At 43.4% G+C, this 17575-nt stretch overlaps 1 protein-coding gene across 2 annotated transcripts in view; it reads right to left on the bottom strand.

The window, feature by feature from the left end:
• The window catches only part of DDX31 (DEAD-box helicase 31), a 157511-nt gene that overhangs the window by 131383 nt on the left and 8553 nt on the right, over positions 1 to 17575 (bottom strand). For both annotated transcript variants that reach the window (XM_089675089.1, XM_089675090.1), the window contains exons 4-6: positions 13506 to 13549; positions 7694 to 7764; positions 2203 to 2267 (exon numbers count right to left, since the gene is read on the bottom strand). In XM_089675089.1, the coding sequence (XP_089531215.1) occupies positions 2203 to 2267; positions 7694 to 7764; positions 13506 to 13549 (180 nt within the window). The remainder of the gene's footprint in view (positions 1 to 2202; positions 2268 to 7693; positions 7765 to 13505; positions 13550 to 17575) is intronic.

Genomic DNA, 17575 nt, shown 5'->3' with positions numbered 1-17575 from the left:
AGAAAATATCCTCCAAAGTGATCTTTCAATGATCTTTCACCAGGGTCACCAAAACTAGTGTCCCCAATGGAAGATTTTCCATTTATTCCTGTTCTGGGGAGAACCCAAAATTTGGAATTTTCTTCTACTTTCAGCTTTGGTTACTGTAAATAGGACAAATAGAGAAAGTGAATCTCCCTAACAAGGGCACAGGCAGCATTAAAAACCTGAAAGAGATCTAACACATCTCCACAATATCCAAAACAAAAAAAAAAAAATTTGCCTTTAGTTATACTTTAATTTTAAAAGTGATAATGAAGGTAATTAAAAAAATAACAAACATGTTATAGTTACCTGCTCTGTACAATGGTTTTGTACAAAGCAGAGCCATTCTTCCTCTTCTTGGGTCACCCGCCTGCACTCCTGGCCACTCCTTCCTACAGGGTGCACCCATAGCAAGCAGCTTGCTATGGGGGCACTCAAGCAAGCTTGCTCTCGAGCCGCTGCTCTGCATGTCCATTCACACAAAGAGCCGTGGCTTGGCCCCGCCCCCTCTCTCTCCACATTGGCTCAATGTTTGGGATTGACAGCAGCTGGAGCTATTGGCTGTCTCAGCCAATGAGGAGGGAGTATTCTTGGACAGCTGAAGCTCTTGTGCACATCACTGGATCGTGATGGAGTTCAGATAAGTATTTGGGGGGGGCTGCTACACACAGGTTTTTTACCTTCATGCATAGAATGCATGAAGATAGAAAACTATGAGTCTTTAGAACCACTTTAAAGCGCACACACAAAACAATATATTACCCAATTCTTTTTTGCAAAACATAAAAGACAACATTTGTAGATACCTGACATGTCAAGTCTTATAACGGTGATGAACTTTGGTAATCAAACTTGTTATGTTATAGAGTAATCAGTTTACTCATGAATAATGTCCCTAGAATGATTGCTCTTATGCCATATGTGTAGAGCAACTGTCTTTTTCTTATGTAGATGCAGCAGCTACATGAGTTTATGTCCTGATGTCTGTGTTTTTTTTATATTTTTTCTTTTAACTTTGTTTTATTTAGTTTTTTTGTTACAGCTAACTTTGTTGCAATCACAACAGCCACATATGTGATGGCATTTTGCTGTGACAGGTTTTCTTTATTGAGCCATCAGGGGTCTATTAGATCCCTGATGCCTCCCCTGACTTCAGCTGAAGCTAATGGAGCACACATCATGCTCCATTAGCTTCTTTCCTGGCCACTGTAGCTGGGGAAAGTGACAGCCAAACCCAGGAGTGACATACTACAACTTGCTCCCATGTTTATTCATTAGAGATGATGGACGGTTTATACAAGGCGTTGGAAGATTAGTGGTAACTTGATGGATCCACTTTCCTGGAGTTCTGCAGTTCCGAGCTACAATTTGCTGTTTATGAGAAATTTTTAAATCAGTAATGGACAGCATTTGCCCACAGACTGATTGTAGGTACCAGATACATTTACGGAAAAATTAAAGTGGAGTTCCACTCACAAAATAAAAAAATAAAAGTCAGCAGCTACAAAAACTGTAGCTGCTGACTTTTAAAAAACAGCCACTCACCTGTCCCACAATCCCGCAGTGTCCTCCCCGCAGCCCGTTTCACTAGCCATCTGGTATTCCAGGCGCCGGCATCTTTAGTGTGGGCACCCAGCTGTGACAGCTTGTGGCTTCACAGCCAGGTGCCCACTGCGCATGCGCTTCCTGAATGGCCTGTAGTCTTCTGGGACCTGTCATGTGTTCCAGAAGACTACAGGGAGGGAGGGTAGGAGGACAACTTTTGCTTCCGAACGCCTAGGCGATCGCAGCAGAAGTGGGAGCAGGTACCTGCCAATTTCGGGTACCCGCTCCCCAAAGGTGCCAATCCTTAATGGGGAACGGGGGACCAGTCTTTAAAGTGTAATTTCCCCTTTTCAGTGGAGCTCCACTTTAATAAACATATGATCCGTGTATTCCTAAGTTGCACACTACCTAGAGCGTTTTTTTTTTTATTACTAAAAAAAATATATATATATTTCATGTACGACACTGGCAACCAGAAGATGATGCTTTAAATACAACATAACTAGCTTGCTGTTGCTCAAATAAAAAAAAAAACTGCTGTGAAGGAGCAGGAGAGCTCAGATTACACACACAGCTAGGCGTTGAATTGGAGGGGGGCTTTATATTGTTACTGCTTGTTTAGTATACACTTACCTGTATTTTAGGGGTTACTGCTTGAAGTGACTGTACAAGTGGAATACCATAAGCTAAAGTCTTCCCTATAAAGAAATCCAAGGACATATATTTAGGCATGTTGTTTCCACTAAAGTGTACCTGTCTTCATACACAATATACACAGAATGTTCCTCTCTGCTACTACGTTTTGTTTGATGAGCAACAGCTACATGTAAAATTTTAAAGACCAGCTTCAAGCAAGTAAAAACGATCAGTGAGCTGCTAATTCTGTACAGCAAACAATCTAAAAAAGATTTCTCAATTCCTGATGGTGCCAAAGCTTTCTGCTCCAGGACAATTCTGTTGGCCATTGAGGCTACCTAGGATAGTGATGGGCTGACATGAATATGCAGGGAGCTAAAGAGAGCAGCACGCTCAATATATATTTTTTAAAATATATTCTTCAGATTTTTTTTTAACATATAAACATTCCAAAAATGTAGATTTGTATTTTTAAAGACATACAGTATATTTGAAATTTATTTTAAAAATATTTTGTAATAAAAACCCATTTCAACATGCAGTGTATATATATTAAAATATATTGAATATGGCCAAAATCGTAGCATTTCAAATATATGGCAATATATTTAGGAAGAATATTTTTAAAATATATTTCAAATATATTTTTCTTGCTGCTACAGGTATGTGTAGGCACTTTTTATCATCATTAGTCTTTCTATTTTTTATGACAAGATCTCTTTAACCCCTTCACGCCTAAGGGTAAAACAAATCTTAACGCCTAAGCACAATTTTGCAACTTTGACGTGTTAGCAAAACATTACATATCATCACAACTACTTTGTACATCCAGGTGAATTATACCTTGTTTTTTTCAGGACAAATTGGGCTTTTATCTGGTGGTAAATGGTAATGGATATCTCCTATTTTTTTTTACCAAAGGAAAACTGGCCCGAAATAGTAATAAAAAAACCCCTTTTTTAAATTTAGCTGTATATTTCTTGCTACTACCATAACCTACCATCAAAGAACAACCAAAAATAATTTTTCCTGATCCTGGCGATCGCAACGATACCATATCATGTGTGTATGCTAGTTGCTGTTTGTACCTCTAGTACAACCCAGAAACCATAGTGCACAATTTGCTTCTTTTTTTTTTTTTATTCTGCCACTAACTGACACTGATACTAATTAAAAAATTAAAAAGAAAAAACCTGACTCAAAAAAAAAAAAAATAACCCTGACCCTTGACCAAAACATTAACCCTGGCACCATCACACTTTGATCTAGGTATTTTTGTTTATTCTTATATTATTTTTATTTATTCATTTATTTATTTATTTACACACACTTGTATTTTCTCCCTCTCTGAGAGATACAATGTATCTCTCTCCTCCATTCAGAGAGAGAAAAAAGGGGGGCGGGCTTTACAGTGACCGATCACTGTGATAGCCAACCAGAGGTTGACCTGGAATCAGGATTTCTGGGTCCCGATTGTTAGAACGGGACCCGAGGCTCTCAGTGACACCCTGGTCTTCATGCTGGGAGCCCAGCAGAAAGACAGTTATGCAAATTAGCGGCCCCATGGTAAAAAAGCCCAGTTCTGTGAGGCCGCTAATTTGCAAACAGTAGGCGTCAAGGGGTTAAAAGACAAGTCCTTGTTTAATAAATGCAGCTATACCCCGCTGAGGCTGCCTACTTGGTATGATGCTAAGCCTGACCATACATTGTAAGATTTCTATCGTTCAACCCCACCGGGCAGATGATGACTGGACAAATCCCTCCTGCCGCTATTGTATTGTAACAGCTTGCACCTGCGGCTGTCAGAATACCTTAACAGTGGCTGCATCTGATTGGATGCGGACGCTGTTCGTCAAACATATTCCTGCTTTTTTGTAGCTCGTAAGATGGCAGGGGGGAGGGTGCACACAAAAACACCCGCAGTTCAAACTTCAGCTGGTTTGTCAGGAACCGGCTGAAATTCACTCCATGTATGGTCAGCTTTACCTTTGTTCTCAATCCAGTGATCGTCAGTGCATGCCCCATTGCACAGTGCAGAGCCTTACTTTTGAAATGATCCTTGCTGGGTCCCCTTCAGCCTGTGCATGTACTCTGTTGCCCTACTCATTTCTATGCGGAGCCGCACTCATGGTAGCCTCCAGCAGTCCTGCAATGTATAGCTTTCCCTATAGTAATGAATGGGGCTGTGGTGTGCAAGAATGGGCTGAAGCAGGACCAGATCAATAAAATAAAAAATATATCTGCACTAAGATGAAAAAACTCAATGTAAAGCAGCTGTTATACACTGTGACACCAAGTAAAAAAACATAAAAACAAAATAACAGAGCTAGTATTAAATAAAGCAATAAAACCAAAAATGTCATCATTTATAATAAATTACATACAATGAATAGAAATAAAATAAGAGTGTCCATGTGAAAGCCGAATTCAAGTGACAAATAAAGTCCCTTCTTCTCCAAAGAATATCAAGTGCAATCTAGGTGTCGACAATATCCCACAATGTGAAAAAACTCCTCCGTATATAGATGTCAGAGCCTCTTACCAGACAAGATGGACCATGAAATTATAAATGGTCATAGAACGCTCAGCTCGAAGATGTGCAATCACAATCTCATCATAGTAGACCAGCAGCCATAAAGGACGATACTCCAAAATGGTTGAACCATTAAAAGGTGAAGGCAGTGGCACTGCCGGTGATGGTGCAGTGCCTGCTATCTGCAGATAGACCGCATCGTTTGGCTTCCCCTCCAGCCGCTGCTAGCCACCATGGACTATCGTCCTTTATGGCTGCTGGTCTACTATGATTAGATTGTGATCGCACATCTTCGAGCTGAGCTTTAGGACCAGATCAGGCCTGTCTGATCTGGGGGTGCAGGTAAAAAAAAAAAGTCAGAGGGGCATAATATCAACACACTATTGTTTTATTCTCTCCTCTCCCCATTCCCTACATCTCTATGTGACTGCAATGAAAAAGACACGTATTAGGCCAGTGTTTCTCAACCTTTTTTATAGTCATGGTACCCTTTAAAAAAATATGCAAAATCTTGAGACACCCCAGTCCTGAACCGTATTTACTGGGCTAAAGGACACTGACATCTGCACAAGATGACGATGTCGCCCACTCCTTAGCACCCCATGGGGGAGTTCCTCCTTTACATCAGCACTTTGGAGTCAGCCCCTTTCACATCACCGTCCCCCATTACATCACCTCCTTCAAATCAGAGTCCCATCTTCCTATTGGAGTCCCCCCATCAGAACAGACAGCCTCCATTACAACAGTGCCCATCCTCCATCACAACAGTCCTTCCCATTGCAACAGATTCCCCCCATTCCCCCATCACAATAAAGTCCCCCTTCACAAATAGCAATAAATGATGCCATGCATCCTGGATTCCCCCCCACCGTACCACTGATGAGCAGTGGATGCACACTGCACACTGGTGCACACTGCCCACCTACTTCCCGATGTCACTGGTCCTGGGGGTTCACTACTGAAATCTGGGGGGGAAAAGCTCACACCCCAGCACCCTCCTAGATCCAGCCCTGGACTGAAGAGGACCAGGCATGAACATTTCCAGAAGCCAGGCTATGCTGCACCCAATGAGGCTGCACAGTGAAGACTGTTGGATCAAAGATGGAGGTGACTAGCGGACTATGTGGGCTGCACCCTGGGCCGTGGAAAGGGGGGTACCACCAGTTCTCCTGCACAGGGCCCAGGCCAGCAGGGAAAGGAGTGGTTGGGGGGGTTTAGGCAGCTGGGTGAATCAGGAAGGGTGACTGGCATGATGGGGGAGGCAATTACTGGAACCAATCCCCTGTATCGACTGGTTCTTCTCCTCTCCCTCCCACCAGCTTTTAGCTGCTGCAGAGAGAGTCATTCAGGGGATCAGAGGATAATATGCTCCTAATCACCCTCCCTGTGCACCATGCGTTTCCCCCTACTGCTCAGGCCCCCCCTTTGTCCCCCTCCCCCACAGTGCTGCCAGCTTCCCTCCTCTCCTTCCCACCAGCAGCTGCAAGCACACAATAAGATCCTTCAGGATGGAAAGTGGGGGAAGGGTCCAGTAAATATGTCATATTTACTATCCCCTTCCTTTTCTGAGTGAACACAATGAGTGCCCAGTACCAATTACTCACTGTGTTCGTTCGCAACTGAAGCATAGTAAACAGTGTTTTTTTGGGGGGCCTTGTCAGGTTGGCTGTATGGGGCCACATGTTTTCTATCAGCAGCCCTGGCTGCACCCTTTAACCACTAGCCTACAGGGCACTTATACCCCCTTCCTGCCCAGGCCAATTTCCAGCTTTCAGCGCTGTCACACTTTGAATGACAATTGCACGGTCATGCAACACTGTACCCATATGAATTTTGTATAATTTTTTTTGTGACAGATAGAGCTTTATTTTGGTGGTATTTACTCACCTCTGGGATTTTTTCTTTTTTCTTAAACAAACCAAAAACCACCAAAAACTTTGAAAAAAAACCCAATTTTTTCTTAGTTTTTGTTATAAATTTTGTAAATAAGTGATTTTTCTCATTCACTGATGTGCGCTAATGAGGCTGTAGTGATGGGCACTGATAGGCTGCACTGATGGGCATTGATGAGGAGGCATTGGTAGGTGGCACTGATGGGCACTGACAGGCATCACTGATAAGCACTGATATATGGCACTGATATGTGTCACTGATAGGCGGCACTGACTGGCACTGATAGGCGGCACTGACTGGCACTGATAGGCGGCACTGAAAGGCAGCTCAGATGGGCACTGAAATGTGGCACTGATAGGCACTGGCAGGTGGCATGGATGAGCACTGACAGCTGGTACTGATAGACACTGACAGGTGTCACTGCTGGGGCTACACAGATCATCAGGGCACACTGATCATCCTGATGATCAGTGTACATGTCCCCTCCGAGGAATACCTATTACCGGCTCTCCTCTTGAGCTGTCAGCGTGACAGCTCGTGAGGAGAGAAATGCCGATAACCGGCATTTCCCTGTTTACATGTGATCAGCTGTGATTGGACACAGCTGATCACATGACCGAGCCGACATCTTCGGCTCTTTTCGTTGATCAGTGATCCACTGTGTCCGAGGGACACAGCACACCGCCGATCGCTGAGCTGCGTGCTCCCGGAGCCGTGCATGCGCGGTTAGGATGGGAGGACATCATATGATGTCCTCCCAGAACGAGAGAACCGCCTTGCGCCCGTCATTGGACTATATGGCGGGCGGGAGGCGGTTAAAGGTCAATTAGTGCCAAAGATACAGTTGTCTTAACTATACGTCAGCATTCTAATTGAGATAAACTGGAGCTGAACTCCACTTGGCTCAGTAAAGTCATAACACATGTGATCACTACATGAGCCATTTTGCACAAAAATGTCATTAAAAGCAACCTTTCCGGTTCAACGATTTTCTAAAACTGCTCAAAAGTTCAGATGTTTCTTCCTAATTGTGTCACTCCTGGTCTATTTGCTGCGACTTACCAGATCCCGTCTGTGACCTCACCAGGGCATCTCTACCAGACAGGAGGGCCGGGATGGTCATTTTCTGGACACTGTCAAGATAAACATGGAAAAAATAGATTCATATTTTTTCTGATATCTCAGAAGCTTTACAGCAAGCTGTCTCTATCTACATTGGACACCAACACAGGAAGTGAGGTGAAATCTCTTCAACAGGGACACGGACTGCAATAAAAACTTGTGCGTGATAAACAAGATGATAGGTCCCAAAATGGTACATGGAAATGTGGATCTTGTCATTTTTGTAGTTGGATATATATGAGAATCAATCCTTATTTTAACCAGATGGCACATCTTATACCATTAATCAATTTGTAGGCTATCAAATGATTGGCATTGTTTATATCATGTTTTGTGAATGTGGTGCGTTCTACATACAAAATGTCGAATTTGGCGCAGGATAAAAGATCATTTATATTATGGAAAAAGCCATTTGTTATCCACGTTGATCGGTAGACAGGTGGGGTTACACCGTAAAGGGGATACAAGAGTCCTCAAATTTACAGCTTTGGAACAGATTCAGGAAAACCCTAGAGCAGTGGTTCTCAACCTTTGTAATGCCGCGACCCCTTAATACAGTTCCTCATGTTGTGGTGACCCCCAACCATAAAATTATTTTCGTTGCTACTTCATTACTGTAATTTTGCAGTGGGAGGAGTAGTGCCACATCATTGATGTCAGTGGGATGAATAGTGTCCCATCGTTGGTATCAGTGGGATGAATAGTGTCCCATCATTGGTGTCAGTGGGAGGAATAGTGTCCCATCATTGGTGTCAGTGGGAGGAGTAGTGCCCCATCATTGGTGTCAGTGGTAGGAATAGTGCCCCATCATTGGTGTCAGTGGGAGGAATAGTGCCCCATCATAGGTGTCAGTGGGGGGAATAGTGCCCCATCATAGGTGTCAGTGGGGGGAATACAGCCCATCATTGGTGTCAGTGGGAGGAATAGTGCCCCGTCATTGGTGTCAGTGGGAGGAATAGTGCCACGTCATTGGTGTCAGTGGGAGGAATAGTGCCCGTCATAGGTGTCAGTGGGGGGAATAGTGCCCTGTCATTGGTGTCAGTGGGGGGAATAGTGCCCCATCATAGGTGTAAGTGGGGGGAATAGTGCCCCATCATAGGTGTCAGTGGAAGGAATAGTGCCCCATCATTGGTGTCAGTGGGAGGAATAGTGCCCCATCATTGGTGTCAGTGGGAGGAATAGTGCCCCATCATTGGTGTCAGTGGGAGGAATAGTGCCCCATCATTGGTGTCAGTGGGAGGAATAGTGCCCCATCATTGGTGTCAGTGGGAGGAATAGTGCCCCATCATTGGTGTCAGTGGGAGGAGTAGTGCCCCATCACTGGTGTCAGTGGGAGGAAAAGTGTCCCATCACTGATGTCAGTGGGAGGAAAAGTGTCCCATCACTGGTGTCAGTGGGAGGAAAAGTGCCCCAAATAGCGCCCCCATCGTTGGTGTCAGTGGGGGGAGGAATAGTGCCCCATCGTTGGTGTCAGTGGGGGGAGGAATAGTGCCCCATCGTTGGTGTCAGTGGGGGGAGGAATAGTGCCCCATCGTTGGTGTCAGTGGGGGGAGGAATAGTGCCCCATCGTTGGTGTCAGTGGGGGGAGGAATAGTGCCCCATCGTTGGTGTCAGTGGGGGGAGGAATAGTGCCCCATCGTTGGTGTCAGTGGGGGGAGGAATAGTGCCCCATCGTTGGTGTCAGTGGGGGGAGGAATAGTGCCCCATCGTTGGTGTCAGTGGGGGGAGGAATAGTGCCCCATCGTTGGTGTCAGTGGGGGGAGGAATAGTGCCACATCGTTGGTGTCAGTGGGGGGAGGAATAGTGCCACATCGTTGGTGTCAGTGGGGGGAGGAATAGTGCCACATCGTTGGTGCATCATTACCAACGATGGGGCACTATTCCTCCCCTCACTGACACCAACGATGGGGCACTATTCCTCCCCCCACTGACACCAATGATGGGGCACTATTCCTCCCACTGATACCAATGATGGGGAACTATTCCTCCCACTGACACCAACGATGGGGAACTATTCCTCCCACTGACACCAACGATGGGATACTATTCCTACCAATGACACCAATGTTGGAGCACTATTCCTTCATATGAAAACCACACTTGGGCACTATTCCTTCCACTAATACTAAAGATAGGGCACTATTCCTCCCACTGACTCCAGGGCATTTTCTACTCCCACTGGCCACAGTCCGGCCCACCAAAAGTCTGGAGGACAGTCAACTGGCCCTTTGTTTAGAAAGTTTGGAGACCCCTGACCTATAGGATACAGTATAAGTATTTGTGTTGCTATCCCAAGTTGGGTAATGTAGAGAAATGTAATTGTTTTTTAATAGTATCTACTGGTGACTCCAAAATCACTGAATGTGTACATCTTGACGGATAGTCCTTTTCCTATGTCCGCCCATAGGACTTCATATTTGGGTTTCTCTGCAGTCCGCCCCATTAATGTGAGCCCTTTTTCTTTTAATTGGATGTTTATATTTTATGGATTATATATGTGCTAATGTATGTAATTTTTTTTTACACTGTTAGTGTTTTACTCCCTCAAATATACAGTCCTGAAGAAGCTATATGCGAAACCCATTGACCGTTGAAGTTGGACAAACTACAAACAATATTTCATGGATCTATGTAGTATACCATTAAGATGAGGTTACTTACTGAGGGTTCATTCCCCATGTCCCTTTTAACCACTTGCCCTCCAGAGGATTTACCCCCCTTCCTGACCAGACCATTTTTTGCGATACGGTGCTGCATTACTTTAACTGATAATTGCGCGGTCATGAAACACTGCACCCAAATTAAATTTATGTCCTTTTTTTCCCACAAATGGACGACAATTTTGAGAAAAAAAAAAACAATATTTTTGACTTTTTGCTATTAAATATGTCCAATAAAAAAATTTTAAAAATCAAATTTCGTCATAAATTTAGGCCAAAATGTATTCTGCAACAGGTCTTTGCTAAAAAAAAAAAAATCCCAATACATGTAAATTAATTGGTTTAGGTGAGAGCTATAGCGTCTACAAATGGCAGTATATATACTGGAATTTTTTTTTTTATACTAGTAATAGCGGCGATCAGCGACTTATTGAGGGACTGCAGAGGACATTCTGACAATGGGGGGGAAACTGACTGTCAGACATCCCCAGTGATCAGTGCTATTAAAAAGCACTGATGCTGTACTAATGGCACTGGGCAGGAAGGGGTTAACATCTGGGGCGATCAAAGGGTTAACTGTGTGCTGTTTTACTATGAGCTGTGTGTGTATTTCACTGTCAGCACATTGCTTTGTATTGCTCTGCTATACAGAGCAATATAAAGCAGTGTGCTGGAGCGGACAGGGGACAGATCTATATTGTTTACAGACAGGTCTCTCCCCCGTTAGTGATCAGCAATCGCTGGGTGCTGACAGGGGAATCACCATCCGGGACCCGCTGAGGCCCTACCTGGAAATGCAAAATCAGGTATATATACACGTGATTTTGCCCAGCCCTGCCACCCTGTAGCAGTATTTCTGCTATAGGGCAGCGGGAAAGTGGTTAAATAGGACAAATGTTTACATTTGACTAATCTTTTAAACATGTTAAAAATAAAATATGTTCTTTTTCATTGAAATTGTGTGTGGTCTCATGTAGTGCCTCCTATAGTCTGCTGTTATACAGTCTAGTTTTCTAGCAGTTGTCCGCCTCTTTTCTCTAATAATTTTGGATGTGGCACATTGAAGTGCTTGTGGCTTATATCTGTTATTTTGTAGTTTACAGATTTTATTTGGAAGGCACCTACTCCTGAGGAAGTGAAGATAACATTCACGAAACGCGTAAATTAGACCGGATCACACTAAATGCAATTTCAAAGTGGTGCGATCTGGTTCCATTTAAAGTGTGAAATCAAAGTAGAGCTGATATAGACACAGGTGCAATTTCAATGCCATTTAACTTAGAAATTATGATAGTGAAATTGCACTGAAGTGGTGAAAAAGCAAAGCAGGAATTATTTTTCGAATCACGCTGTAGCAAACTTGCTCATCTGAGATGGACGTGGAGTTCCCCTTTTTTATTAGAAGTATTCCTCAATCCTTTATTCCTTACCCCCTCCCTTCCTGAGAGGCACAGGGACAGATGTGTGTTAAAAGTTGCTGGCAGGCTGGAGCAGCAGGGGGCCCAGCTCTACAAAGCTCCCCCCATAGAGACAGCAGACTCACTGTCCAAGGGACCTGTGTGATTTCACACCTCGAGGAAGGATGGCAGAACCTTCTCAAGAGTTCAAGGCATTCCCCAGAAGCACAAACAAGATAACATTTTTAACAGATCTGGTTTTCCCCTATGTTTCATATCATGGATTATGACAGATGTTGATTCTAATTCAGAGTTCGCCCGACTGACCCCTCCCTAAACAGTGTATTGGTCAGTTACTCAGAGCCATTCCCCCTGCTGGGGCACTTTTAAAAACTCAGGCTAACAGGCCTAAAAAGTTAAGCTAAACACATCTCCTAATTTTAACATTGTAACAGCAGGAGATCAAAGACCCTTCGCTCTGCAACTTGGATCTGCTTACCTTAAGGCTGAACATGGCAAGTAACTTAACCTTTTAACTTCTCCCTGTTATCTCTTTGCTGTGCTGTTTTCTATTTATATATAAATATATATCTTAGTACATCTTTTTCTGTAAATATTTTATTGCACCTGTTTGACTCTTTTAGTAATAAATCTTTCTTTCTGAAAGTGTTAAACTGTTTCTAAAGCGCTTAATTGCAATTTACGAATTCCTGCCTTTTGAAGAGACGCTACTGTGTTTGTTTAAACCTCTTCCCAATCGGCCTGCGGTGACCGTATTGGACAGGCGACTTTTCAACCATTACAGTGTATATTTGATAAAGAGCGTTTCCCCTTTCTCTGTACAAAAAGGGGTGGTGGCAGTGAAGGGTTAGTTGCGTAATTAACCCGACCCAGTAACAAGCGCATTCAGGCTGCCGGTGCGTCGATTACATTCCATTAGCTGGACAATCGTGCAGGGTGCAGCTGAGTGTGGCATTGTTACGCACGTCACATCGCGGTTTTAGATCGGCCGGTCCTTTGGTCACGAGTTTGGTGAGAAGGTCTGGCACCGCGGGTGTGATGTATTGGTGGTCGCGGTTGTGCGATTGTCGTATGTTGAGGGTGGCGATCCCACGACCGTGACACACGCTACTTAAAATCACACCTATTAAGACCGTGCCATAGAAGTACATCAGATGCGACTTCAGGGGCAATTTGTAAATTGCATGTCGCATCTGAAGTCGCAGCAGTGTAAACCAGGGCTTATAGGATGCATTCCTTTCTTAATAAATGTGTTTATTGTATTTCTATGGAACAACTAGTTTGGATTTGTATACTTTATGATTATTTATGTCAGATTAAAGAACTTTTTTATGTATGTAACAGAAAAATGTATGCATCGCCTAATAAAAGGATAACATACAATCCAATCACGTTATGCCTCATTTAAAGTCCCACAGGTGAAATAATTGTTTGTGTTGTACTTGATGTGTAGGGAAGGAGGCATTGCATTTTAGGTACTAGGTCAGCGTTTTATTATTTTTGGCTTCAGTAGTTTGTTAGTCATTGACATGAAAAGAGCATGCCAGAGTTTTGATTTCACTCGGACTTTCCTGATCTCCTTGTTCCTGGTCAGTGTCTCACAAAGTATTAAAGCCAAGCAACTAGCATTTAGATCCTCTTGGCCTGGGAAGGAAATTTTCACGAGACACCAACCTGGTCATCTGGGTTATATTCAGGACGCTTGTGATTGTGGCAACCTGAAATGAAAAAAAAAAATCCTGATTTTACATCATGCCTGTAAAATGTTTTTAAAAAGTGATAGAATACTACACCCAGGGGCAGATACCTGAACTAATGCAGGCCATACATGGGTCGAATTCTGAACTAATTTTCTTTAGAAAATCGGAATTTTTTGAAATCCGATGGGCCACCATTGATTTCAAAATTCAAACAACCAAGCCTTCAATTTCACCTCATGTTGCTACAGAAAGAATTTTTGTGGCCAAGAATTTTCTTTTCTTTCCAGGTCAGTTCATGCTCATTTCTTTTTCATTGATATTTCTCACACGATTCTCCCATCATTGATACGAAATTTGTTCGTTATTCAAAAAATTTCTAACATGCCTGATCACTCAAATTCAATGGTAACATGAAAATCGGCTGTTTCTGTGACCCACTAGTGGTGCGAAATTTGAACGAAAATTCTTAGAAAAGATTTTCAAAAGAAATTCTTTCGGAATTCGACCCATGTATGGCTGGCTTTAAAGCCCTGATCTACTGATGCTTGTGCACAAATACCGACTCTGAGGCCAGTTGGGTCACATGCCTGTCAAATTATATAAATGAATTGGTAGAAACCCCAAGAAAGCACAAGGAGAACATGTACAATCAATGCAAACAGTGTTCCTGGCAAACTGGGGACCTATAAGGCAAGACTACTAACTAAATCATATTGGAAGAGTAGACTTTTGTGACGGAATCCAGACATCTTTCTATGCAGGAAAATGCTGAGGGTCCTTAGGAGAAAAGGGCTAGTGAGAGGGCCACAAGGAAAGGTTAGTTTCAGGGTTACAGAAAAGGTTACAAGTAGGCTAGTATTAGGGTTATAGGCAGAGTTAGTCCATCTTTTGCAAAAAAAATAATAAATGCTCATTTTTGTTCCAGCAAATATATGTGCACGTATTATTTTTTGTAAAAGGTGGACTTTAAAGTCTTTAAAGTGATATTAAGGGCTGGTTCACACCAGATGCAGACCAATGCGGATTTTTTCTGCATCAAAAAAGCATTGCAGAGATTTAATCTCCAAATACGGAAAGGTTTCTTCACAGTAAGAGCTGTGAAAATGTGGAATAGACTCCCTCAAGAGTTGGTTCTGGCCAGCTCCGTGGCCTGGATTCTTTCCTAGACACACAGAATATAACTGGATACTAACATTTATAGGTAAAGTTATCCAGGGAATATCTGATTGCCTCTCGGGGGATCAGGAAGGAATTTTTTCCCCTGTAGAAGCAAATTGGATCATGCTTTGCTGGCTTTTTTGCCTTCCTCTGTATCAACTGTGGGTATAGGATTATAACTTTTTTATATGGTTGAACTGGATGGCCTTTGGTCTTTTTTCAGCCAAACTATGTAACTATATGCACAGTGTTTTCCATGGCTCTAGTTCACAACAGTGCAGTCAGTTTCCAGTGCAGAAAAAAAATAAAACATGCTGCATTTTTTCTGCACAGAACTGTACTGGAACCCAGCAAAACGCAACAAAAATGCACTGGAAAGGAGTGTAATGTGAACTGTAAGTAAAAACGCATTCAGAATGCATCCAGAGGCCGTTGTTGTGGTGTGAACTGGCCCCTTAGGTTTATTTTTTTTAATAACAAACATGGTCTGCTTACCTGCTCTGTGCAGTGGTTTCTGCAGAGAGAAGCCCTGATCCTCCTCTTCTCTGGTTCCCCTGCCCGCTCTCCTGGCTCCTCCCCCTTGACCAGTGCCCCAAAAGCAAGCTGCTTGCCTCACTGGTGCGTACTTGCTCCCGAGCCCTGCTCTATGCATCCATAAGACACAGAGAGCCACGGCTCAGCCCCCGCTCTCTCCTCACTGGCTGTGACTGACAGATGTTGGAGCCAATGGCCAGCCCATAAGGAAAGAGAGACCCGGGAAAGCCGGGGCTCCCGTGCACATTCGACGGATCGAGATGGGGCTCAGGTAAGGGGGGCTGAGGGGGGGGGGGTGTTGGTAGCAGGACCTATAACCCTAATACTAACCTACTTGTGATACTCACACTAGCCCTCCTTTCTTCGGGACCCTCTGCATTTTCCTGCATAGCAAAGCATTGCAACCACATATAGTGGATCTTGGGTGCAATGCCGGGCTCCTGAAGACTCCTCGTCCATAAAGAAGTGTAGACTTTCAGTTGCAGAGCTGGACTAAGGGGGAGGTTTACTACAACTGGGGAGTGCAAAATTTGGTGCAGCTCTGCATAGTAACCAATCAGCTTCCAGGTTTTATTGTCACAGCTTAATTGAACAAGCTGAAGTTAGAAGCTGATTGGCTACCATGCACAGCTGCACCAGATTCTCAGTGATCCAGTTTAATTAACCACTTGCCTACCAGGCACTTTTACACCCTTCCTGCCCAGGCCAATATTAAGCTTTCAGTGTTGTCACACTTTGAATGACAATTGCGCGGTCATGTAACACTGTACCCATATTAAATTTTTATACTTTTTTTTGCGACATATAGAGCTTTCTTTTGGTGGTATTTTCTCACCACAGGGTTTTTTATTTTTTGCTAAACAAATGAAAAAAGACCAAAAATTTTGAAAAAAAAATGTTTTTCTTAGTTTTTGTTAAAACATTTTGCAAACAGGCAATTTTTCTCCTTCACTGATAGACACTGATATGCAGCACTGATGGGCACTGAAAGGCTGCACTGATGGCCACTGACAAGGAGGCACTGATGAGGCGGCACTGACTGGCGCTGCACTGATATCCTCTGATGTGTCAATACACTTGCCGATTATTGGCTCTCCTCTCTGTGCAGCTAACCGCCAACTGTATTTACATTGTGATTAGCTGTGTCATTGGACTGATCATGTGGTAAAGACGCTGTGATTGGCCCTTTACCATGTCAAGTGATCTGCTGTGTTCAAAGGACACAGTGATCAAACAGCTTGCTGGGTGCCCGCCCCAAGGGGCACGTGGGAGGCGCGGTTCTGGTGGACATCATATGACGCCCTCCCAGAACTAGACGACCGTGCTGTAGCTGTCATTCGGCTATAGCCCAGTTGTCAACTGGTTAAATCTCCCTCTTAGGTTCACACCTATGCATTTTCCGCTGCATTTTGCAGAAACACACAGCAGTCCATTTAACCTTTCCTATGGGACAGGTTCATGTCTCCGCGGTTTCACCCAGTCCGTTTTTTGGAAAGGGTCAGCGACTTTTTTAAATGCAAAATGTTGCGTTTTTGGTTCTATAGACTTCAATGGAGAGTCTGCAGAAAAGTATGTGGTTTGTTTTTGATGGATTTTTGATGCGTTTTGCATTTTATTCTGCCCAGCAACAAGTTGAAAAAAAAAAATGCAAAACGCATATGCACAAAAACAAATCACACCACAAAAAGCATTGCAGAAATGGATCAAACGTAAAACGGCATAGGTGTGAACCTAGCCTAAGTGTCAATGGACTAACAGTGCGGGGATCACTTCATTGAACACTACAAGCCCATCCGTCATGGCAGTAGATGGGACTTGTAGCTCATTCATTCACAGATATAAATACGGGTGTAAAATGGTGCAAATAACAAGTTAGCCTTTACAGTTACAAGGAAGGCTGGCATGATGGAGCTTACGGTAGAGCATTGCACTCGGTGCCGAAACTCTAAATCAAAATCTACCAATGCTGAAAGCTATTGTACAGTGCCATTCTCTCCTTTATATCTATAAAAATAATATGTTGAAAATAAATTCAATAAAAAGGTGACCTACCAAATTTCTACAACTATGGGACAATCGTTTGGGGTCTCCGGGCCTAGCACCCACTCAACCGTTCTCAATTATTATTATTATTATTATTATTACGAGTTTATATAGCGCCAAAGGGTTTGCTCAGCGCTGTACAATTGAGAACGGTTGAGTGGGTGCTAGGCCCGGAGACCCCAAACGATTGTCCCATAGTTGTACAAATTTGTGTTTTAATTGTTTCGACAATGTGTGTTTTAATTGTTTCGACAGTTGATTATTTCAGACTTGTGGGGTTGTCATCTGGTTATGATTACACATCTCTCT

Source organism: Staurois parvus, unplaced genomic scaffold, assembly GCF_062004578.1.
Source record: "Staurois parvus isolate SC_StPar_1 unplaced genomic scaffold, SC_StPar_1.0 ptg000154l, whole genome shotgun sequence".
Taxonomy (NCBI): Eukaryota; Metazoa; Chordata; class Amphibia; order Anura; family Ranidae; genus Staurois; species Staurois parvus.
This window is presented reverse-complemented; position numbering and strand designations above follow the sequence as displayed.